This window comes from Lepidochelys olivacea (assembly GCF_965140295.1).
Source record: "Lepidochelys olivacea isolate rLepOli2 genome assembly, chromosome: 3".
NCBI classification, from domain to species: Eukaryota; Metazoa; Chordata; order Testudines; family Cheloniidae; genus Lepidochelys; species Lepidochelys olivacea.
In genome coordinates, this window is record NC_140413.1 from 65,850,763 (window position 1) to 65,875,855 (window position 25,093).

General features: G+C 41.2%; 1 protein-coding gene across 1 annotated transcript in view; it reads left to right on the plus strand.

The window, feature by feature from the left end:
• CYB5R4 (cytochrome b5 reductase 4) overlaps positions 1-25,093 on the plus strand; it is an 84,906-nt gene that overhangs the window by 17,602 nt on the left and 42,211 nt on the right. The window contains exons 5-10 of the mRNA XM_084624578.1: positions 242-283; positions 4,548-4,602; positions 6,054-6,111; positions 6,351-6,444; positions 13,211-13,243; positions 14,364-14,486. Coding sequence (XP_084480704.1) covers positions 242-283; positions 4,548-4,602; positions 6,054-6,111; positions 6,351-6,444; positions 13,211-13,243; positions 14,364-14,486 — 405 coding nt within the window. The remainder of the gene's footprint in view (positions 1-241; positions 284-4,547; positions 4,603-6,053; positions 6,112-6,350; positions 6,445-13,210; positions 13,244-14,363; positions 14,487-25,093) is intronic.

Consider the following 25,093-nt stretch of genomic DNA (forward strand, 5'->3'; position numbering starts at 1 on the left):
TAGTGTTTTGCATGCAATATATAAAATAGCATCATTTCATTTTGGCTGTTTTATTTCTTGATCTTTGAGAAATGTCATTCTGGTTAATCTGTTTGAATACTGTGTTGTAACTTGATTCTTGACGCTTATTTACTTTTCCATGACCAGAGCTTTTTTTAGTCAAACATATTTGAGTACTGTGTCTTAACCATAGTAGCTGTCTAGTATTTTAGTCATTGTTGGCTTTCTTGCGTCCTTGCAGAGACTTGCTGCACGCTACCTGAAGAGAAGAAACTCTTAAATGGTAAGTTTTCAGATGGTAAGAATTTGAAGCTTAAACTAAGGAATAGCCAAAGAAGTTAATAGGAGAAGCAACATCTAGTTCAGGGGTTCTCAAATTGGGGGTCGTGACCCTTCAGGGGGTCACAAGGTGGTTACATGGGGGTCGTGAGCTGTCAGCTCCGTGGGGGGTGACAGCCCCTAACCCCCATTAAATTAACACCCCAATTTTTAATTTATAAGTGGGGATCACACTCAGAGGCTTGCTTCTGAAAGGGATCACCAATACAAAAAGTTTGAAAACCATTGCTAGCTGGTGAACTCTGCATTATACATTTCAATCTATGGTGTTGCTGCGGTAGAGACAACTGTGAGAATTACAGTTCACAAAATCCTACGTAGGATTTGTGAATTTAGCACTGAAAGATGTTTCACCCTAGAGAAATCTACTTTTGGGTTCTAAAATTCTGAGTACAGCTATAAAAATACAGTCCTGAACTCATCTTTGATGTCTCAATTTATCTGCTCCTGCCCGCTTTGCTGCTTTAGTGATGCTCTGTCCTCCTGTTTGTCATCTCTTATCTGCATATTGTCTTACAATATTCCAGAATAGTTCAGAGTGATGAGTTTGGTAAGGCAAATGGAACAGGCAATATGCAGTCTGTTGTAATTAGTTTATTCACAGTCTTTGGAACCTGTTTTATTGAGACACAGAGCAGTTGTCTGGAACATAAGGTTTATCAACAACTCTTGTTACAAAGTGCTGTCAGACTTTTAAGTTGGAAGTGGAAAAAGGGAGTAACCTCAGTTTTAGTAATCATGTGAAAAATGTTCCGTTTTTAACAGTTCATCAGACTTTCTGTCCCATTTTGTTCATTGGAGCATCAGGTTTGGGTACAACTATAGCAGGGGTGCGCAAACTTTTTGGCCCGAGGGCCACATCCGGGTTGCAAAACTTTATGGAGGGCTGGGTAGGGAAGGCTGTGCCTCCCCAAACAGCCTGGACCCTGCCCCCTATACGCCCCTTCCCACTTCCCACCCTCTGACTGCCCCCCTCAGAGCCCCTGACCCATCCAACCCCCCCTGCTCCTTGTCCCCGACCGCCCCTCCCAGGACCCCTGCTCCTAACTGCCCCCTGGGACCCCACCCCCATCCAACCCCCCCACTCACTGTTCCCTGACTGCTCCAATACCTGTCTACACCCCCGCCCCCTGTCAGGCCTCCTGGGACTCCCACCCCCTGTCCCCTGACTGCCCCAACCCCTATCCACACCCCGCATCCACACCCCCTGCCCCTCACCACCCCCCAGGATCCCACCCCCTATTCAACTCCCCTGTCCTCTGACTGTCCCCTCCGCAGAACCTCCTGTCCCCTGGCTGCCCCTCAGTACCCCCTGCCGCTTATCCAACCCCCCTGCCCCCTTACCATGCCGCTCAGAGCGGCAGGAGCTCGCAGCCACGCCGCTGCCCTGCCCGACAGGACAGCACGGGCAGTGCAGCGCACTGAGGCTGCGGGGGAAAGGGAACAGCAGGAGAGGGGTCGGGGGCTAGCCTCCCCGGCCAGGAGCCGGGCAGGACGGTCCCGCGGGCCATAGTTCGCCCACCTCTGAACTATAGTGATCCAAATTCTCTTCTGCCTGTGCACTACCTTCTGCCAACTGTGAATTGTTGCTTGTTAAAGTCATATCAGACATCTCAAATGACTTCACTAAGGCATTCAGGGGTTCAGCTTCACTAATACACGACATATATTGCAGTACACGGATACATGTGGAAAAGTAGCTTATGCCATGAATAGGCCCGTTGAAGACAATGACATTACAATACTTGTGGCGTAGAATACTAGTCAGTGTTAGCAAATGTGGCGTAGTGGGGTTTGATAGAAGTGGATGAATAATTTAGAGCATGTGAAATGCAGAGTTGTCAAGGAAAATTCTATTTTTAAAATAAGTCTCAACTGTAAGATATTTAACTCTTTTGGATAAAAACTGCGTTCCACAAACATAATTAGAAAGATCAAGATTAACATGGTAATGATTTATTTTTTTAGGTCATCTTCAAAGTTCTATTCTTGCTATAGCTTCATTTGTAATCCAGACAAATTCATTTTTGTTATATATGCATGGAGTTACAGAACCCACAAATATCACACCAGAATTGTTATCTTGTTTGCTGGTGTGTATATATAATTCTCACCACGATATAATTTCTAAATTTAACTGGAGTTTGATTCTTCTCTCTCCCTCCCCCCTCCCCCGCCTAATTTATAGCTTGTTAAGTACAGCGTTTTTAATAATATGGTATCAGTGTTTCCATGAGGGCGTCAGTTGGGAAGCAAGCCTCAGATTTACTGGGTGGTGGCTCTTCTTTTGGAAGAGTGTTCTTTTTTAGCCCCATCTGCTTTGGCAGCTGCTGTACCACCTATGGTATATACAAATTTAGGAGCAGTGCATAAGGATTTGCATTTATTTCGCACATGGTGTTCCCTCCTTGGTTAGTCATAGGTTTGTAAGGCCAGAAGAGACAGTTATGACCTAGTACAGAGGTCGGCAGCCTTTCAGAAGTGGAGTGCCGAGTCTTCATTTTTTCACTCTAATTTAAGGTTTCGCATGCCAGTAATACATTTTAACGTTTTCATAAGGTCTCTTTCTATACGTCTTTAATATATAACTAAACTATTGTTGTATGTAAAGTAAATAAGGTTTTTAAAATGTTTAAGAAGTTTGATTTAAAATTAAATTAAAATGCAGAGCCCCCCAGACCAGTGGCCAGGACCCAGGCAGTGTGAGTGCCACTGAAAATCAGCTCGCGTGCCACCTTTGGCATGCATGCCACAGGTTGCCTACCGCGATCTAGTAGTTTGATCTCCTGCATGACACACACAACTTAATTTCATCCAGCAATTTCTGCATCAAGTCCAAAATATCTGGTTGAACTAGAGAACCTGTTTGATGATGATGATTGATTTAAATGGGAAAATGAATACACTCCCTAGTTACTTATCCTTGTCCATTATGCATAACCATCTCTCGTTAACATGGTTTGTTTTTAATGCATCTGAAACTGATTTTGAAATTAAAAAAAATGGGCACTTCTATCTGGAAGGGATGCATGATAGATCAGAACATGCTCTGTTCAAGGTAATCTTTGTTCTTGTCATGAAAGTGTGTAAGACAGTTCTGGCTATACATCAAGCTAATTTTAGGAAAACATCACATTGGTTACTCAGGAGAGTGGTCTTGCCTGACATAAAATCCTTGCTCTTGTTTTGATAATAACCAGCCATCCACAGCAATAACCATTGCTTCCCAACTCTATTTTAACCCTTCTGCCTAGAGTGTTCCACCAGAAATCCTGCCCTCCACTTGGTGTCATGGACCACATAACATTTCAGGTTGTTCATTTTTCGCCATGCCCACAATGACGCAGTTCAGCTTCTTTTTAGCATCAGTGTTTAGGAAGAAGAATTGAAATCACTTTAACCTATGTTCTCATTTCAGATTGTTGCCTGAATATTATTCTCTCTGTCAGCGATCAGTATTGTTGCTCTCCAAGCAAACTGAATAGTGATTGTTCTCACTATTAGTTTCTCAGACTTTGGTCAAGGTCATTGTGATTAAAAAGTAGAAAAACACTAAAATGAAAGCTGTTTATGAAAGCAGCTAGCTGAATACTACAAAGATCTTGAGCAGGATGCTTAGTGTAAAGCAAGATTTAAAATGCCTGAAAGTTTCTGCTTGTCTTACTGATGTTAAAGCTGAATTAGTGTATGACATTAAGTTACATACCTGAAAGTCACATTTTATTTTATTTTTATTTTTGGAACTCTAAATGTGGGTAAGTTATCTGGGTAACTTGGGTCAGCATTCTAATGCTTTGAAAATTAAAGTAAAATATAAGAGACAGTTAAAGAATATGCTTATACATATAGCTACAATTACATACCACTGGTTTCTTAGACCATATTGCACAAACAGATGCTAATTCCGTGGGAAGCTCATACACCAAAGTTTTTTGTGATGTACCAGTTGCATGAAAATCAAGAATATGTGAAGTGGAAATTTTTGGGGGGTTGGAGTTCATTTCTCGGGGGGCAATTGCTAAAAAGCTTGTGGCTGCCCAATTACCAATGGAAATGCAAACACCAGGTATTGAGGAGCTATAGCTATTGCATGCATTTAATTTTAAAACTTTCTGGATTTCATTCCTACTAGGAATAGATGTTAACACTCTTGGATGCGTGAATATCAATGCAAATGTGTTAATAAATTCTGATGGGTTTTTTTGTAGGCATGCTTCCTAAAAATAAAGTATTGGATACTTCTTCCAAAGATTTAACTCCAAGGTACTGGTCTATATTCTTATAGTACACTTTTTCTACACATTTTGTTAAATAGTGTATACTGTTAGCAAATACAGAGTACTGTCTAATCCATAAAGCTCAAAGTGCTTTATGAAGGTGGGTATGCGTCATTATCACATCTTACAGATAGGGAAACTCATGCTCAATTAACTTTAAATGTTTTACTCGAGGTCCCACAGTGAGTCCGTAGAAATGTGGGAGAATAAAATGTATATTTAGCGACTTTGCACTAGTCTCTGCCCTATGCTGCCTCCTACATAAATATAAAGTTAGTTCTTGATTCAGGATTCCTCCCCATTTGTGTTTTTCTACAGTGCAATAAATATTACTTACTTGAATTTTTCTACATTTGAATAGTATCCAGTATTTATTTTGTTAAAGTATGGAATTTTCTGATATTACATTTTTTAAAGGATAATGGGTAAGGATAATACACTTTGAACTATACCCACCAGTGTATGATGCTGTGGAGGTTCCCTGTGCAGGAGTACTGATGCAGTTCTGCGGCACGAGGGAAGATTGGCTCCATATACGCTAGTGTAGAATGGGAACAGAATACAATGGAATATACAAGAAGTGGCCAGTGAGACTCTGATGACATTGATCTAATTGCTAAAAGCCCAAGGAACAGTGACTGCAGGGGGCTGTTTGCAAGTTGGGGTTGATTCCATTCCCACAACCACTTCATTTTTCTCCTTTTCCTAGTCTACCTCAGGGTTTGTGCAATAAGTTGTGAATCCTATCACTTGGTATGGGGACTGAGGTAAATAGGGAAGAGAAGACAACTCAGACAAACTACAAAAAGAACTAATCTACTTGCAAACACTCTCATTTGCAGTAAGTTTCAGGGCTTTGCTTTCTTGTCCGTTAGTCTAAAAGATGAATACAATAATGTAAGATTAAACTCAAATTCCTGTTGGAACTTAAATAATGTATATCTAATACGTAGACATATTGTATATCAAATACTGAGTCATCCATCCTAGAAAAGGGACAGGATCCATGGAAATGAAAATAGGGGTGAGAGTAGTGATATTTATTCTACATGGCCAAAAGAGTCCTCTTAAATGATTTCTGTTCATCCAAAGAATGAACTGCTCACTTTACTCAAATGTCTTTCATCAATAGCCAGTTTCTTTAAACCAGTCATGTGCAATTGTATACACATTCATACAGTTAGTACAAAGTTTGTACGCATTCTTGCTTAATCGTACTTTCTAATAATATGCTAACTAGTGATGGATAACTAGAGTTCCCGTTTTTTAATGTTTGAATATCCTTTCTTAAAATAATCAGTTTGAGACTTCTCGTCAGGATATAAAAATATATATTGGTATATTATTTCATAGAAAGATCTGCTTGGAAATTCTTGACATTTAAATGTATTGTTTGCCCACAAGAATAATTCCTTTTTTTTCCTTATTATTTTACAGCTATGATTGGTTCCAAACAGATCATTTGGTCACTGTTGTCATATATACTAAACAAAAGGTAAATGCATTTTATCAAAATAAAAGAACCATGAAATCTTACTGTGAATATGACCAACTGATTTAATTGGGGATTGGTCCTGCTTTGAGCAGAGGGTTGGACTAGATGACCTTCTGAGGTCCCTTCCAACCCTGATATTCTATGATTCTGTGAACTATGTTCTATGAGTTCTTCAGCATTGTTCTTATGTTCAAAAAGTATTTGAAATTAAATTGAAATAATTTCCTTTTCTGTATAAGGGGATGAATTCAGAAATGGTGATAGTTGACCATCAAGATGGTAGACTGAGAGTAGACAGCATTCTGAGGGATTATTCCTATCTCTTGCATATTGGTAAGTGCTTTAGTTTTGCTTTGGAAAACATTAAAATTGAATTCTATTGAGAGTTTAATTTTACTCCTCCCCTGTCTCCCCCCCCCCTCCCATCTAGTAGTTAGTGCATTTGTGTATTTTTATATCTTATGCTTCTACATTTCCCATCATCATGTTCCTATTACGCCTCTGGCATTTAGGGCAATGACGAAGTTCCTCCACTCCTGTCTGTTTCTGGCAAGTCTTTCAGTGGTTCCCCAGCTTTGCCCCAGGTTTTTCAGTTCAGTTTCCACCAGCGTGGATTTGATTTAAATCAAATTGATTTAAATCACTAGTCAGGAAGACTCGATTAAACATTGATTTCTACATAAAAGTGCATTCTTGTTGGTTGTTATAACCTTAATACATATTCTTCACAACTCAGAGATAGATGTAGGTTTTATTTTTAGAAGGTACACACTATACATTTTTAAGTGATTGATTTTGAAAACTTTTCTGATTAATTTTACAATTATATCAGAAAACGAATGATTGTTTTCTTATTTCATTTACCAAAGGTAATTGAAGCAGATATTTATGAAGTCATTGGGAGGTGAACTATCTCCAATTCAACAGGTTAATCATTAATATTTGGAGGATTTTCTTGCCATGCTGTATTAGGAGGAGAACATCACCAGACAGACATTTAAATTGTTTTATTTAATTAAAACAACAATGCTATGTATTCTGGATTTTTTTCTTCAAAAGCAACATATAACATTTTAACAAAACAAGCATATGAATTTTTGAATTTAAACATTCAAGTTTTTTAAAATAAGGTTTGATTTTGTTAAAATTGTGTTTAACTAAAATAGTTAAATGAAATATTTAAAAAAAACAAAACAACCAAACTTAAATCGACTATGTCAGCCAGGTCAACATGAGAAACTTGAAATGTTGGCTTCCACAGCTAACTCAGTCGTCTTCACCTTCACTTTCCTGTTTGTTCATAATCTGGAAAAGAAAAACAAGCTTTCCTGCTTTTTCGAGTCCCAAATGATTTCTCAATTTGGAATGAATTAGTCCAAAGGAAGAAAATATTCTTTCTACACTGGCAGAAGAACTTACTACTGTTAAAAGTGAGATTATCACTTCAACAGTCTCTGAATCCAAGTGCTTAGGTGATTTCCACCAGTTCACTGGTGTGACTTTCTTTAAAACATCAGCAGCAAACATATATTTCTTGAATGGTTCACCTTTAGCTCTGAAGTTTATTATAGTTGGCATTATGGAGGGATGATTGCTGGATGTCCATGTCATAGCCAACTTCTCTTCATCAGCAGTTAAGGTTTGACCCTGGTACCAAGTATTGAGAATATTTGCAAGAAAATGAGCTGGGGATAGTGCTTGTCCCATTTGGTTTTTTTAGTGCTTGTAATTTAATTCTGTCATTGCATATTTCTCTTTTTAGGATCTCACTCGGTTCCTTCCAAATTTCAACAGTGTCAGCAATAAAACAGCTATTTCCCTGCATTTTGTTCAAGGCTACAGAAATAGGCTTCAGGGTACTCAGCATGTGTTCAACATGTCTCTTAAGCCCAATGTTGAGAATCCTGGCTGTGACAGTGCCATCCATTTTTTCATGATTTTGTTCCCAAACTGTCATCAGATTAGGCCAGTTCTTGATACAGTGCTCAAAATAGTCCACTACTGAGTTGCATCCCATGTCTTGTGGGAGGGTTAGCTTGGTTCCTCCCACTTTTTTCAGAGCAGCTGCTGCAAAGTGGTTGTTACGGAAATATATTGTAATTTCAACAACATTAGCCTTTATTTCTGGAACACTGAAGTCTTTGGCTAGGAGGTGCGTCAAATGAGCACTGCAACCGTATGTTGTTAGCTTGGGACTCTCTTCTAAACTTGGTTTCATCTTGGATCCATTTGCATCATTGTCTGTGACCAAGCTGCGTACCAGACATTTGAATTTTTTTTCAGTTTGTTATAGCTTTTACTGCTACTTCTTGTAAGTATTCTGCTGTGTGTGCATTTCTTGATGTATCAATTGTTTCTGCAAGGAAGCCATTCCCTTCTTCTGTCACACTAGCATATAAAACAAGATCATTGTGGACATTGTTCCACCCATCAAGACTCAGATTAACAATTTCACCCTCTAGACCTTTTGCACACTGCTCAATTTCTCTTTCATACACTTTATCCAGCAATTTGCCTGCAACATCTGCTTTGTTGGATGGACTGTATCCTGGTCTTAATGACTGAACCATGTTAATGAAGTTAGGGTTCTCAATCATAACGAAAGAAGCATTTGTTGCATAAACTAACTGGGCAATTTTTTCATCAATTACCTCTTTTTGTAATCTGCTGGTTCTTATCACAAGCTTATCTATGGAGGTTTCTGGATGATGGAGCTGCTTTTTTTTCTTTTTGCTACAGGAGATATACTGTGGCTATGTGACACACATGATGTGACTGAAACACTACCATTAGCAGATCACTCTGAACGACAGAAAATGACGGTGATCTTGAAGGTGGATAGTCTTCAGAATCCTGCATGTTGAGGATGGATTCTCCTCAACAAAATAAGTCAATTCAGTTATTTAATTGTTATTACCATACTGCTCATTTAGTATTATTCATTGCATTCACTGACACTCAGTACTACTTTAAAGGTGAAATTGTAAAAGGAAGATCTTCTTATTTCAGCTCTTTATTTTGTATCACAACTGCATCTAAAATGATAGTACCATGGAGTAACAACTATATTTTTTGCTCAAACATGAGAATTCAAGAAGAGTCCAGAAGGCAGATAGGCAGTCCTTAAGAAAGAAGTATGAAATAAAAAAGTTAACCAACCTGAAGATGCTACACATTCCTTTCATCATCTTTGTCAAGGTTCCTCCCCTACTCTGAACTCTAGGGTACAGATGTGGGGACCTGCATGAAAAACCTCCTAAGCTTATCTTTACCAGCTTAGGTCAAAACTTCCCCAAGGTACAAAATATTCCACCCGTTGTCCTTGGATTGGCCGCTACCACCACCAAACTAATACTGGTTACTGGGGAAGAGCTGTTTGGACGCGTCTTTCCCCCCAAAATACTTCCCAAAACCTTGCACCCCACTTCCTGGACAAGGTTTGGTAAAAAGCCTCACCAATTTGCCTAGGTGACTACAGACCCAGACCCTTGGATCTTAAGAACAATGAACAATCCTCCCAACACTTGCACCCCCCCCTTTCCTGGGAAATGTTGGATTAAAAAGCCTCACCAATTTGCATAGGTGACCACCGACCCAAACCCTTGGATCTGAGAACAATGAAAAAGCATTCAGTTTTCTTACAAGAAGACTTTTAATAAAAATAGAAGTAAATAGAAATAAAGAAATCCCCCCTGTAAAATCAGGATGGTAGATATCTTACAGGGTAATTAGATTCAAAAACATAGAGAACCCCTCTAGGCAAAACCTTAAGTTGCAAAAAAGATACTCAGACAGAAATAGTTATTCTATTCAGCACAATTCTTTTCTCAGCCATTTAAAGAAATCATAATCTAACACATACCTAGCTAGATTACTTACTAAAAGTTCTAAGACTCCATTCCTGGTCTATCCCTGGCAGAAACCAGCATATAGACAGACACACAGACCCTTTTGTTTCTCTCCCTCCTCCCAGCTTTTGAAAGTATCTTGTCTCCTCATTGGTCATTTTGGTCAGGTGCCAGCGAGGTTACCTTTAGCTTCTTAACCCTTTACAGGTGAGAGGAGCTTTCCCCTGGCCAGGAGGGATTTCAAAGGGGTTTACCCTTCCCTTTATATTTATGACAATCTTCAACGCAGTTTCCTCCTGAGAAGGAACACTTCTCATGATGTTGTTTCATGCGGGCAGCCAGGCCTTGCATTTCTTTGTTGCACTGTTTGCATTTTACATGCATGCCTGTCTTACCCACAAGTAGAGGAACTTCATTAAAATATTCCCCAACGGGGTCTCTTTTACGGCCTGCTGCCATTATACATTTTCTCTTCTAGTGAGAGAATGGTATGATAGATCTCAAATCAGTGATGGTCATTGAATTTTTTGAAACTTTGCACTTCTAGAGAGAGGTAAGGGATTGAGTACAAATTTGCAGAGGGACAATAGGGTTGAGGTCTGTTATTTCTCACCTCTATATGTTTGTTTGTTTATTTTAAAACATTTTTGCTGTTAACAAGCATGTTATCTCTGGAGACAAATCCACAGTTTGAGAACTGCAAAACTAAGCAGTATCTTGTAGTATCATCAGTATCTCTGATGGTATCTTCTAGACTGAGCACTGAGTCCCATTGGGTAGATAGATTATTTAGGTTAATCTTTCTATGCAGAAGACCATAAGATTGGGTCCCTAATCCATGAAGTATTGAAACTCATTTACAAAACTTTTCTTAAACATTACATTCATATATTGTTTCATACTATAGAATTAGAATTTATAATCCCTATTCCATGATGAGATATCTTTGAGCTATAATGTATCTTAATTAAAACTATCTTTAGACAGGGTTTTTCCTCAAAAAATCCGATTTAAATAAATATCAATTCCCCTCCCCTCTTCTCCTCCCCCCTCCCCCCCCCCTTTAAAATCATTGATTTTTATCCAGGCTGGCTTCTACAGCTCTTAGCCATATTGTTTTCAGGCGGTCTCATTTTCGCTTGCCTTCAGGTGTCTATCTTATTGCTACTCTGGTGATGGAATCAGTTTCCATCCGAAGCGCATGACCAATACATCTCCAACGCCTCCTGGAAATGATGGTGCTCAGATCCTCTTGGCTGCACTGTGTCAATAGATCTTGGTTTGAGATTGTTCTGGGCTAAAAGATATATGGAGGATTTTTCTGAGGCAGGTTGTATGGAATGAAGGCTGTATGGACACGTACTTTCTCATTCCCCAGCATTCTGCACTATAAAGTAGTGTTGAAAGTACGTAGCTCTGATAAACTTAAGTTTGGTTTTGGTGTTGTATTTTGATGATTTCCAGACTGTATTTAAGCTCCTGAAGTTGTTCCTGGCTTTATTGATTTTGTTCTGGATGTCCTGGCTACATTTCCCATACAAGATGTTAATTTATATCATGATACTCCTGGAGTTTAAGTAAATTGTGACATTTGTCACCTTACAAATATTAATTTACAGTGAATACTTACCTTTTTGCCATCTAAAGTTCTTTGTATTGTTCTAAGCTATATGGAATGAGCTGTAATAACAAAAACTTAAAATGCTTTTTTGAATCACTTCACGGTAAGTGAATAATGCTGTGATTGAGTGCATGGATGGGCCGCACTGAGAAGGCCATACTCAGGGCAGACTGCAAGAAATAAGGCAGAAAAGCCCCAGAACTGATGGTTTATTCTAGGTTCATCAAATTAGTAACAAAAGAGTTGTTGTACTACACTAGTTAGCAAGAAGCCAAACACAGTCCCCTTTAGGCATAACAGCCCTTGGCTCCCATCTAGACAACCAAGTCTAATATAGTGAGAGGTTACTGAAAATGCTATTCACTATACTTAGTTCTACCAATCCCAAAGGGTCAGACACTTACCCTCAGGTGAATGTGAATCTCAGATCTTGTCCAAAAATCACGCTGTCAGGCAATCGTTAACTAAATCTAAGATTTATTAAAAGGAAAAAGAAAGAGGAGAGTTATAAATGGTTTAAAAGATCAATATGCATACAAATGAGTGTAAAGTCCTTAGGTCAGTTTCATAGCAGAGATGGTAAGGCTGTTGATTTGTAAAAGTCTCTCTGGAATCAATTCAAAGGGTTATAGTCTAATAGGTAGGTAAGGTGTAGAGTCTATTAACCTTTTTTTCCATGAGAATTCCAGGGTAATCCAAGTCTCCCTGGAGATCTCGGTGCTATGGCTTAGACCTTTCCTGTTAAAGTTTAAGCAGGCCTGAGATGAAAGGATCAGGCCCGAGGTTTCACTTCTATAGCTCTCTAGCAGGCTGACAAGCCTCCTCACAGCAATCATCACAGCAGGGCCTCCCCCCACCCCATCCCCGAGGAAGAATAGGCAATGCAGCTTGCCTGTGTACCTTTGCTTTGAAGCTAATCTTCTATTTCTTATGCATACACAAGTAAACTAAGTTTCAGAGTAGCAGCCGTGTTAGTCTGTATCCGGAAAAAGAAAAGGAGTACTTGTGGCACCTTAGGGACTAACAAATTTATTTGAGCCTAAGCTTTCGTGAGCTACAGCTCACTTCATTGAATGCATGCTCAAATAAATTTTGTAAGTCTCTAAGGTGCCACAAGTACTCCTTTTCTTTTTACAAGTAAACTAGTTACACTCATTCTCATAAGGCAATTAGCCAGCCCTCCATTATAACATAGTTTGTTAAACTGAGGGCAATGTAGATAATGTGTTCCTGCAGTATCTCACATCTTTGATCTTAAAGTTAACTGAACTATTCACATACATAATGTAAGGCAATTAAGACATGAAAAGCAATGAGTATGTAGAAGCTAATTTGGCTACGTTTACACTTCTAACAGGATATTGGTAAACAGACAAATACACTTAGCATCTACACTGGATTTCTATTACTATAAATTAACAGGTTAGTGATTGCTAGTCTAGTACATCTCTTTGAAATTCACATACAAGGGAATTGACTGGATACAATAGTAATGCCTCTTAAGTTGTTATGGGTCATACACAGGTTGGCTGGTCTGTCAGTGTCACAGATGCTGATAACTATAGAAGGAGAAGGCAATTTGATTTCCAATTGTATCTAAATAAGAGGATGTGCATTTTCTTCATTTTAGAGCTGAGTTATGCAGTTCAAGAGGACATTACTGGTAAGGTGTTTCCTTCCTTCCTGTTCTCTACCCTATTAATGTCAAAACATGGAAACTTAAGTCTATCTACTTTGTTCTGCTCTTCTCCATCTGGCTAGCACATATTAAACAGATAAATAATACCTTTGCCTATGAATAATGCTTTGACACAGCATGCTATTTTGAACAGTCAAACAAAACTTAATTTTTTCCAGTATTTTTGTATTTGAAGCCACAGGAATTAATGTATCATTTTCAAGGGATTTTGCATGGCACTAATGTCATGCTAACATTAAGAATATAGTTCTTAATAGATCTGTAGAACAGTATTTCAAAAGAAAATATAATTATGTCAGGGAAAATCTTGGTGTGCTGGGAGTGAGCCTCCATATTTTTTCTGCATACATGTATCGTTTATAATAAGGGACTCTCCGTAAAATTAGACCAATAATCAGTAAAGTAGTTGGAGAGTGAACATAGTGTGTATGGATTTTTAAAAAGTGTTCTATATAAGAGTCGTATAGGGCCAGCTGCCTTCCTGAACTGTCCGCTTTCTTGAGTCATCACAATGGATGCTCAAGTTTTAAAGTGAATACATCTAGATGCCTTGGAAATATTTAAGACAGAATTTCAGCATTATTCTGGTCCCCTGAAGCATCTTTAAAATGTATTTCTTAGTGATTAGAAACATATTCTGCAGTATATTTGCATACAGGACTTTGCATTAGATTGGATTAATCAGTTTTTGAAATTAATCTGCATATTAAAATAGTCATAAAATAGAGGGGCTTGTCACTTATGCACTACAGAAAAAGTGGTACTATTTATCAATAATTGGTAACTCTGAAATCATAAGCATTAACTTTTTGACCAGAAGAGCAAAATGTAGTTACTAAATATACAGTAGATGCTTTATTAGTCATGCATACTAAGCTATTGTTTTTAATAATACACTGAAACATGTCAAGGAAGTCTGGAAGTACATTTGATTTGACATTTTAGTGTAGCAGAGTAATTTTGTATTTTTTTTGAGAGAGATTATTAGATACTAGCCCTTGCTGAACTTAAGGACAATGAAACTAAATAAAATAACTTTCTTCAAAATTTCACCAGAATTCTTTTTCTTTTTTTTTTTTTTAAGTACACATTGCTGAAAAAGTGGGAAAAGTGGAGATTGTCCTGAAGAAAAAAGATAATATTCCTTGGAGTAAACTGGGACAGCCACTCGAGAGTCATAGTTCATTTATCAAGTGCACAGACAGAGGTAAATAGTCTCATTTGTTATACAGGACAGTGCGTTTCTCTTCTCAACCACATTTGAGGCAAGTACCTTCCAAACATATTTTACCAACTGGTCCAAAACAGGATTCCCAAGGAATGGGGGACAGAAATGTGTTGTCTCCCTTTTGTCTTTTATAGTCATGCCTTCAGCCTAATGTAAAGAGTTTTCTGGTTGAGAGTATTACTCCTAAGGAAATTCTGTGCCAAAAAATAAAAATTATGTGCACAATATTTTAAAATGCTGCCAAATCTGCACATTTTGTTAGTAAATAAATGTGGCTCTAGCATGGCAGAGGGAAGCACAGGTCACTGGCTGCATTGAGGTGGGAGATTACCCTGAGGGTGGGAGCATCAGGGTAATCTCCCATCTCCCCCGGTACAGGGCCTCTGCAGTGAGGCTGCACCCGACCCTGACACAGCTCCAGAAACATCCTGGGGCCCTGCCCTCTGCGCCAGGTGCACCAGGTGTGGGTGGGCTGGCTCAGCCCGGCAGGATCCAAGTGTGGAGGGGCTTAGAATGGGGGGATCCAGGTGTAGGGTGACAGGTTTCTGTGTGGGGCAGTCTGGGTGCGGGTGACTCAGTAGGAGATCTGGATGCACAAGGGCTCGTTGTGGGGTTCCATGTGCAGGGGCAATGGGACTTCACAGGGGATCCAGGTGAGTGAAGGTGGTTGGGTCTCAGCAGGGGGGGTCTGGGTGTGGGGGGCTCATCAGAGGGGTCCAGGTTTAGTGGGGTAGGGCTTGTCAGGGTGATAGTTCAATGGCCCTACTTAACAGGGGAGCCCCAGGTGCTGCCAAGGGGATGCCGCATACCTGGCTCCCGCTTCCCACCGCAATTCGCCAATCTCCTTTTCTTCCCCATTTCATCCCACTGCCCCATCCCCGCTCTTCACTTCCACATTCCCCTTCCCCTGCCCTATTCCACCCCTCTTCCTGCCCCACCATGGGCACTCACTGTTACACAGAAAACAGGAGGGCTCTCAGCACACACAAGGGGAGCACGACTGGCACTAGGACCCAGGAAGTGGCGTTCAGTTGCAGAGTCAGCAGAGCTGAGATGCAGCCTCCTTCAGCTGGGCAGCTCTGCACTTGTAGAAATGAAGCTGGGGGTGGGGGACAGCAGACAGCACATGGGAGAGCCAGCAGGTAGCAGCTTGGACCATTCTGCCAGTGTTGGATCTCATCATAATACCTCTGTTTCATATCTACTTGAGAATACCTAAGTGGACACTGACATCCCAGTAGAATAAGCAATGCAGGGAATATTGCATTTGGGTGATGGATGATCTCTGGGCCTCTTGGTTGTAGTGGTAGTCTGATGGTAACTGTCAGCTAAGGAATGGATTTCTAAATGCCTTCAACTCCAAACTGTGGTGACTGCAGATACATCTCTTTTGGGATAGTGAGATCATGCGGATAGACGCTGTGCCCAGGGAACTGGGTGTTTTGAGGGTGGGGCTCAAATTGCCTTTTTTTCTTGAAATCCGTCTTGCCAATGCTTAAACTGTTTTGTGGTGTGCTGATTGGCCCATATTGACCCCTCTGCATGCCTCTGTTCAAAAGTTACTTGTTTTGAGATCATCTTGTTTCATTTGGCAGAAAAATGGTGGGTTATCATGAATTAAACAAAGGTAGATTAATCTCTTTGAAGCCTCTTTGCCTCATCATGTGGTGCTTTACTCTTTGATCCTTCCTATCCCAAAATTAAGAGCCCTGGTGTCCTGGAATATTAATGCGGTCTGACAAAGCCAGTGGAAAGCTACTTTTGAGGTATTCAGTATCTCTGAGCTTATGTTTCTTATGTGAAACCTCATTTTCCTGATGGTAGTGAGTTCAGCTTCAGAATCTGTTGACTGTTCCTCCCTGAGATCAGATTTTATAAATACAAGAGATGGTGCTCATAGCAAGAAAACTTGTCTCAATTTTACAAGTGGAGATAGCTCCAATTAACCAAATTATCCGCTACCTGGAATATAACCTGAGTTGTTAACCTTCCTTCTTAATATTTCTGAACAATACATTATTAAAATAAAATGGAATGTTTAAAAAATGAAGAAATATCCTCACAGACCACGGTCATTTTACAGATGACCCTATGAATGAAACCAGGGGAAGGGATAACTATAGGCTGGTTGCAGAGGTCCCAGTCTGAATCAGAACAATTGCAACAATTTTTGAAGACCTATTCCACAGATGTACTGAGACACAAGTGTTTTTGACTCCAGCATGATATATGTAAAGTCACACAAGGCGCAAGTTGTGATAAATGGGGAGGGGAATGCATAGCTCCCTTTTATGGACATGCAGCCATCCAGTAGCTATAAAATCCTTCTTGGTAGCTGTTCTCTAATGGCTCTGCCTGGAAAGGGTTAAAAAGTCTCACTGCTATGCATAGGTAAAAGGAAGTGAGTGGGCACCTGGCCAAAAGAGCCAATGGGAAAGCTGATTTCTTTTTTTTCCCCTCTTTCTCATCTCTTCCCTGAAGATGAGGTGAAAGGACTTGGGGGTACCCCACAGAAAGGAATTCCCAAGCCTTCCTGGGCTCTCAAAGGGGTTCTGTGCTTGGGTGGTGGCAGCATCTACCCTTCCAAAGCCAAAGAGAAGCTGTAACCTTGGGAGTTAAATACAAGCCTGGAGTGGCCAGTATTAATTTTTAGAATCCTTGCTGGCCCCCAGCTTCTGCACTCGAAGTGCCAGAGTGGGGAATTAGCCCTGACACAAGTATTCCAGGTAGTTTAAAGAAAAGGAGGACTTGTGGCACCTTAGAGACTAACAAATTTATTTGAGCATAAGCTTTTGTGAGCTACATTAGCTCTTCATTGGATGCATGCCAGGTAGTTTAGTTAATCAGAGCTGTCTGCACTTTAAAATTGTTGTTTTTTTTCTGTGAGGAGTTTTCTGGTTATTTTGTGGCTTAAATTGCATTGATTTGAAAGAAGCGTGCTGTGTCTATGGGATTCCCCCATTTCTAGGGTTGGAAGAAAGGAAAGAGAATCTTGAAAACAATTTTAGGAGTCTCAGAATGAACGCTTCTAAACACCTCTGATATAGTTTGCAGAAAAAACCTTCAAGATCTAACCACCTGACTCTCATAACCCTAAAATTTGAGCCCCTTTTTCTTCCCTTGACTTAATCCTAAATAGCCCTTTCAATCTATCTACATGGTGGTAGTAAGTAGTGTCCCTTACTCTGAAATGCCCTGCTTTTGCTACTACCTCTAAATGAGCAAAGTATGATGTTAAAATAACAATGTGGGAAAGTGGTACTTCCTTACAGTGTAAGGAGTTCTGTTCGCCCTTATGAAGGGTAGTCTCCCTGTCTTTGAGTGTAAAATTATCTGTATGTATGCAAAACCATCTTTCTGAGAGAGAAACAAATTTCCTAGAGAATTGTTGTTTGTACACAAATCTGAATAATCTAGACTTTCAGATTAATTAGTGATCAAGTACATACACAAAGTTTGCTCATTACTGTCTAAGAGGTTCAGTAGTTCTTTGATGGGAAGATGAAGTTTATTCAAGACAGGTTATTCCTAATTGGACAGGCTACAGATATCCTTGATCAGAAGTGTAGTAAAGGAGAATCTCTGAATATGATGTAGCCAGTTATATAAATAATGCATCTTTTGATTTAATGGGGCTATGAAAAAGAAACCTTCTGTACTAATAGAAATCTTCAGGTGAGATGGCTTCTTTGATCAGAAATATGGAGCCAGAGACTTAACCCCTAATTCTGCAAAAACGTACCCATATGCTTAAAGTTCTGCACTGAGGTGGGTTGTCTGATCTGCGAGGCCACTTTGGGGCATACAACCACCTGCCCTCTTTCCACATATAAGTAGAGGAAATGTTTGGGAGGGGAGTGGGCATGGCCCTTGTGCGTCTTTAACTTGCAGTGGAGCCAAGAAGGAAAGGTTCAGGGATCCTCAACTGGCTCCCTTCAGCCATCCCTCTCCATCAAATCTCTGCTTACACTCTTCTCTTTTTGAAAAATTACTTAATTCATATTTAAAACAATGTTTCTTTTCAGATATAACTGTAGGGATAAAAAAAAAATCTATGGACAGATTGGGAAACAGTCGTATTGTCTTGAGATATTATATTTCATATTGGATTTTGTTTAAGATTGGCAGAATGCATTTTGATGGCGTTACTGGTGTGTTCCAGTGCAAGGGACCATGTTGCTTCAAATGTTTCCATACTATCATATAACTTGAATGAGAGATCCTGTTTTTGGATGCAAGGTTACTCGGTTAGGTAATGGTCTCTAAACGTTGGTAGTGCGGTTTCCATTTATGCTGTCTCATTTTTTCCCAACTATTGTCTTGTTGTTTTTGTGTTTCCTGTTGATTACATCATGTAGTGAGGAGACATTTTCTGTCATAAAAAATGCTTTGGGTTTAATGGGAGAATTTTTCTAGTGCCATATAAATTCTGACTTACATTTCCATATAATATGTAAGAATTGTCTTGCTTTTGGCTTGTTTCTGTAGCATTTACTTGTTTGAATTTTTAAGCAAGCTTCTGCTATGCTTTCAGGGTCTCTATATATAATATATATTTTGTTGATTTAACTGTAGTGGGACTTGAGACTCTTGTTTGCACTTGTCTGGTTTTTTTTCTAGTAGCTACTTACTTGTATGTATATTCATTTTAAATATCTATCTATAAAAAGGGGAACAAGGACAATCCAGGGTATTATAGGCCAGTCAGCTTAACTTCAGCATGTGGAAAGATATGGAGCAAGTAATCAAGCAATCGGTTTGTTTAGCAACCGATTTGTCAAGAAAAAATGTCAAACCAATATAATATCCTTCTTTGTTAGGTAACAAGCCTTGTGGATAGGGGGAAGTAGAAAATGTGATATATTTTAGTGTAGGGCTTTTTGTACTAGCTCACATGACCTTCTCAAACTAGGGAAGTATGTAGCCTAGATGAATTTACTATAAGGTAGGTGCACAATTGGTTGGAAAACAGTACTCAGAAAGTGGTTATCGATGGTTCTTTTTTGAGTGATGTCCTTATGGGTGCTCCATTGTAGGTGCGGCAGCACACCCTGTGCCTGGGATTGGAGATCTTCATCAGTAGTGCGCATTGGAACACACGTGCACCTATCCCTTCTTGCTGTGAGTGGGACGTATATACAGCACTGTGCAGTCTGACCACCCCCCAGTTGCTTCTCTACCACCTTTGGTCTGGGACAGAATCCACAGTACAGCCTGCTTCTCCCTTTGCCTCCTTTGATAGTGCCTTACCTGTTAGCTTTAATGTAGTTTAGTACTTTCTTCTTCTTTCCTCTATCTTAAAAAAAAAAAAAAAAAAAAGTGTTTTGTTTTCGCTTTGCCTTAATTGTTACTTCACAGTTTAGGTTTTTGTTTCCTCATTTCCTGCCCTTCCCGACCAGGAAGCCTTTTGACCTCATCCATAGACAGGGGACATAGCTACAGGGCCTGTCCGAATATCTCCGGTACTGGAATGAAACAATGGTCTAAAGAGCCTAATTGGGCAGACTTGCAGCCCTTGGCACCGTCTCTTGGCTCTGGAGACCAAGAGAGACCAATTTGGGAGCTATGGCAATGACAAAACTGCTGGCACTGACGTCTCTTTCGGCACTAACCAGGACCTCAGCACCCACAAAGCCATTGGCATTGAGCAAGTCCTCTGCATCAAGAAAGTCCTTTGCACTGAGCAAGACTTCAGCTCTACCTGTTGGCTGCTCAGAAGAATGTCTCTCTCCTTGGGCACTGAGTCATGCACCTTCCTCCTCCCCAGGAATTCAGATACCCTAAAGGCCTACTTGTATCTGACATGCCTGAGTCACCATTGCTCAGACACAACTTCTCCCCACTTCCACCTGCCTCTCCGGACACTTGACATTCTTCCCTTTCTTCTTTGAAGATGGCACCTCCCTTTCCCAGCGATGAGGAGAAGAGGAGTGCTCCATCATGCCCTCTTACTCAAGACAGGCGCAAACAACTTCCTCTGCATGTCCTCACTATTCACAGTCCATACCTGGACCAGAACCCAGGTATGGACCACCATGGATGCAATCCCACATTCCACTCCCTCCACATTGGCCATACTGGGACCCCTGGGCCATGTATAGGGCACAGTTCGGGAAGACTCTCATGGAGCAAAGTTGGAGACCTACACCTTTGCTTTCTCCATCAGTTTCTTGACCACCAGAGACTGAGCCTCCCCCAGTAACAGATGAGGATGAAGAACAGGAAGAGGAAGCTCCACCAACACTATTTCTCCTCTTCCCCTGATAACCTTATCATAACTTCACCTTCTACTGCTGCTGACGACTTCAAACTTCATCCGGATTCTTTTGGAGAAAGTGAAAGATGAGCAACATAAATTACTTGATATCCTGCACACATCTTCCTCATCCAGAATAGCCCTACCTATTAACAAGCCCCCTGCTAAAGTGTTTTGGCAGACCCCAGCATCTATCCCTCCCACCTGAAAACGGGCAGACAAAAAAATATTATGTTCCCGCAAAAGATATGGAATTTCTTCTCTCATCCCACAACAAATTCTTTAGTAGTTAATGTGGTGCAAGAAAAAGGATGCCTATATCAACCTCAATCCACCCATCAGGACAGAGGCCGGAAACTATTAGATTTATTTGGATGCAAGGCTTATTCATCTGCCATTCTCTAATTCTGCATCTCTAATTACGAGGCTCTTATGGCCAAGTACAACTACCTCAACTACTCTAAGGTAGAGGATCTCTGCCAAGACCTTCCTGATGCCAAGAAAGAACAATTCCAAGCGCTTATATCTGAGGGACACCTTTTGGCCCGTACAGCCTTAAAGTCTCTCTAGACTCTGTGGATACTTCTGCCCATTCCATCGCGACTGCAGTAGTCATGAGGCTGCTGTCCTGGCTGCACCTCTCTGGTCTTTCTAAGGAGGTACAAACTAGTGTGGAGGGACCTACCCTTTGAGGATCCCAAATTGTTCATGGAGCATAAGAGTGATTCACTATACTCCCTTAAAGACTCCTGAGCTACTCTCCGCTCTCTCAGCATTTACACATCCGTTCCAAAGAGACACCTGCAGAAATACCAACTTCCCCCACGATCGCGGCCAGTGGCACTATGACATTCAACGCTGGTGACAAAAGCCCCCTACCAAATGCAGACAGGCAACTCCTCAAGGAGCTACTTATCACGCACCTCTAGCCAAACAACAGTTTTGAAGGTGTGGTCAAGATACCTTCTCCTGTTCCAGTCACACCAACCATCTTGACATCTCACCAGTTTGGCAACTGATTGGCTCCTTTCTTTCCATCATGGAGGCTAAATACCTCAGACTGGTGGGTTCTAGAGGTCATCAGGGAAGGATACTTCACCCCTTTCCTATCTATCCTGCCCTGCCACTATTCCTACCTGTCCCTTTTCAGGAACCCATCTCACTACCCCATTCTATGAGAAGAAATAGATCTTCTGCAACAGGGAGTCATAGAACTGGTCCCTTCCTAATATAGAGGGTTTCTACTCCCATTATTTTCTGATCCAGAAGAAATTGGGTGAGTGCTGACCAATCTTGGACCTTCAAAACCTAAACAAATTAATCAAACTGCAACGCTTCAACATGGTTATTCTGTCTACCATTATTCCAGCATTGGAACAGGGAGACTGGTTCTCGGCCATTGATGCATCCAAGATGCATGTTTCCATATCACAATACATCTGCCCACAGATGTTTTCTTCAGTTCAGCATGAGCACTGACCATAATCAGTACAAAGTACAGCCTTTCGGACTGTCAACGGCCCATTGTGTATTTTCCAAGATCCTTGCAGTAGTTGCTGCCTACCTCCGCACACAGGATGTCCTCATCTTTCCACACTTAGACGACCATCTCCTCAAGTCTCCATTTGCAACAGACGCTCTTCATTCCATCCATTTGACAGTGGACCTTTTCACGAATCTCAGCCTTTGTGTGAACTTGGAGAAATCTATTTTAGTGGTGGTACAATCCCTAGAGTTCATCAGGGCACAGTTAGATGCCATAGAAGCCAGAACCTTTCTTCCAGCTCACAGATTTTCGACCATTGTATATATGGTACGAGCCTGCCCCCAAATCTCTGCCAGGACATATCTCCAGCTACTCAGCCATATGGCAGCGGCCACGTTCATGGTAAAGTACACATGGTTACACATGTGATATCTTCAGGCATGGCTATGCACAGTATACATACCTCACAGACACAGCCTGCACAAATTCTTATCCATGCCAAGGACTCACTACCCTGGTGGACACAGCCCAAGGACATTTGTGTCGGGGTTCCTTTCCTTCAACCCATGCTGATCATGATTCTAATAACTGATGCCTCCTTAATCAGTTGGGGAAGTGCACCTTCACACTCATACAGTGCAGGGCAGATGGTCCTTGACCGAATACACCCTACCCATCAACCTCCTAGAGCTATGAGCGATCGGAATGCCTGCCGACTTTTCTTCCCACTTATTACACATTGCACCATCAGAGTTGGTCCTACTCTTCATGCTTGGCGGCACTGAAATTATGGAACTGGTGTATCCAACACGACATCACGACCTTGGCCACATACCTCCCTGGAAACCAGAACACTGCTGCGGACTCATTGAGCAAGAGATTATCCCACAAGCACGAGTGGGAACTGGATACATGAATCTGTCAGCTCATCTTCAGCTGCTGAGGATTCCCCACTATAGATCTTTTTGCCACACTGCAAAATTCTTGATCCTGCTCGAGAGCAGGACTGGGACATAGATATCTGGGAGATGCATGCCTCCTCTCATGGGATGCGCTACTGCTCTATGCCTTCCCTCCTTTCACCCTTCTGTTTTGAGTACTCCACAAGATGCAGGGGGACCAAGCCTGTGTCATCCTTATAACTCCAACATGGCCATGACAGATCTGGTATACTTACCTCCTTCGCATGATGGCATGCCATCCGAGCTCTCTCCATCAACTCCGTGAGTCCTTTCACAGGATGCAGGTTGCATCTTCCACCCTAATCCATAACTTCTCCACCTGAAACATGGCTCCTCCATGGTTCTGGGATTTGGAAATAACCTGTTTGGAAGCAGATAGACAGATACTCTTGAATAGCAGTTGCAACATGACTAGACGCACTGTACCTCCACCAATGGATTAGATTTCAATGCTGGTGCACCTCCCATCAGGTCGACGCAATAAGCTCTCCACTACCACTTATCCTGGATTATATTTTACACCTTAAACAATCAGGATTATCCACCAGCTCCATTCGTGTGCATTTGGCAGCCATCACAACTTTCCATTGCCACATAGATGCCCACTCCGTTGTCAAACACCCACTCATGAAACATTTCCTGAAGGACTTCCAAAATATTTACTCTCACATACAGGATCCAACCCTGACCTGGGACCCTGGCCTCATCCTACGCTCTCTTACTAGACCTCCATTCAAACCAATGGCAACATGCTCCTACGTTCACTTATAGATGAAAATGGCATTTCTTGTTGCTATCATGTCTGCCCAACAGGTTGGCCAAATTGGTGCCCTTACAGCATATTCTCTGTACACACTTCTTCAGAAAGACAAAGTTATGCTACATCCACGTACTAAATTTTTACTCAAGGTACCATCCTCTTTCCATATCAGTCAACCTGTCCACCTTTCCTTGCTTCTTTCCGAAGCATCATGGCAACCAACAGGAGGCAGCACTGCACACCCTGGACGTCAGACGTGTGTTAGCTTTCTACCTGGACAGAAGTAAACCTTTCCAAAAATTGCCACGTTTATTCCCTTCAACGGCCAAAAGATCCAAGGGCGCAGCCATCTCTAAAGCAATGCCTTTCCAAGTGGATCTCACAGTGTATACATCTGTCCTGCCAGTTACACAGTTGACAACCTCCTACTGGAATTAGAGCACATTCCACCTGCTCGCTCTCCACTTTCAATGCTTTTCTCAGTAACATCCCTGCTGCTGACATTTGCAAAATGGCCACAAAAGCATCAGCAGACAGCTTTGCCCGTCACTACGCTATTACTAACAACATGCAGCAGATACTGTCCTAAGACATACTGTCCTATCATCTGCAGTAAATGCTGCTCCAAAGCCCCAGCCTTCCAGTGAGGGGCACTGCTGTCTAGTCACCTAGAGGGGAGCACCCATTGGGATATCATTCGAAGAAGATAAGGTTACTTACCCGGTGCAGTAATTGAGGTTCTTCGAGATTTGTCCCCCTCTGGGTGCTCCACTACCCACCCTCCTCCCTTCTGCTTTGGAACTGAAACATAAGCTCTGCAACAGAGAGAGAACTGGGGGGCGGTTGGATGCTTATATAGTCCTGTTCACGGCTCTAGAGGGGGGAGGTGCAAATGTGTGGTCAGATGGGCACTGCAGATGATCTCTGATCCCAAGCGCACATCTTTGTTTGCCAAACATCGCCTCCAGCCTTAGCTATCGTTTTGCAAAAACATTTTTATTTAAATGGAAGAATGAATAGGTTTCCCTGTGGCTCACCCATCACTGACTAGATAGCTTGAGAATGCAGCAATGGAAAAATAGTTCTTCTTAATTTAAGGAATTGACTTGTTTGCTGTAGATT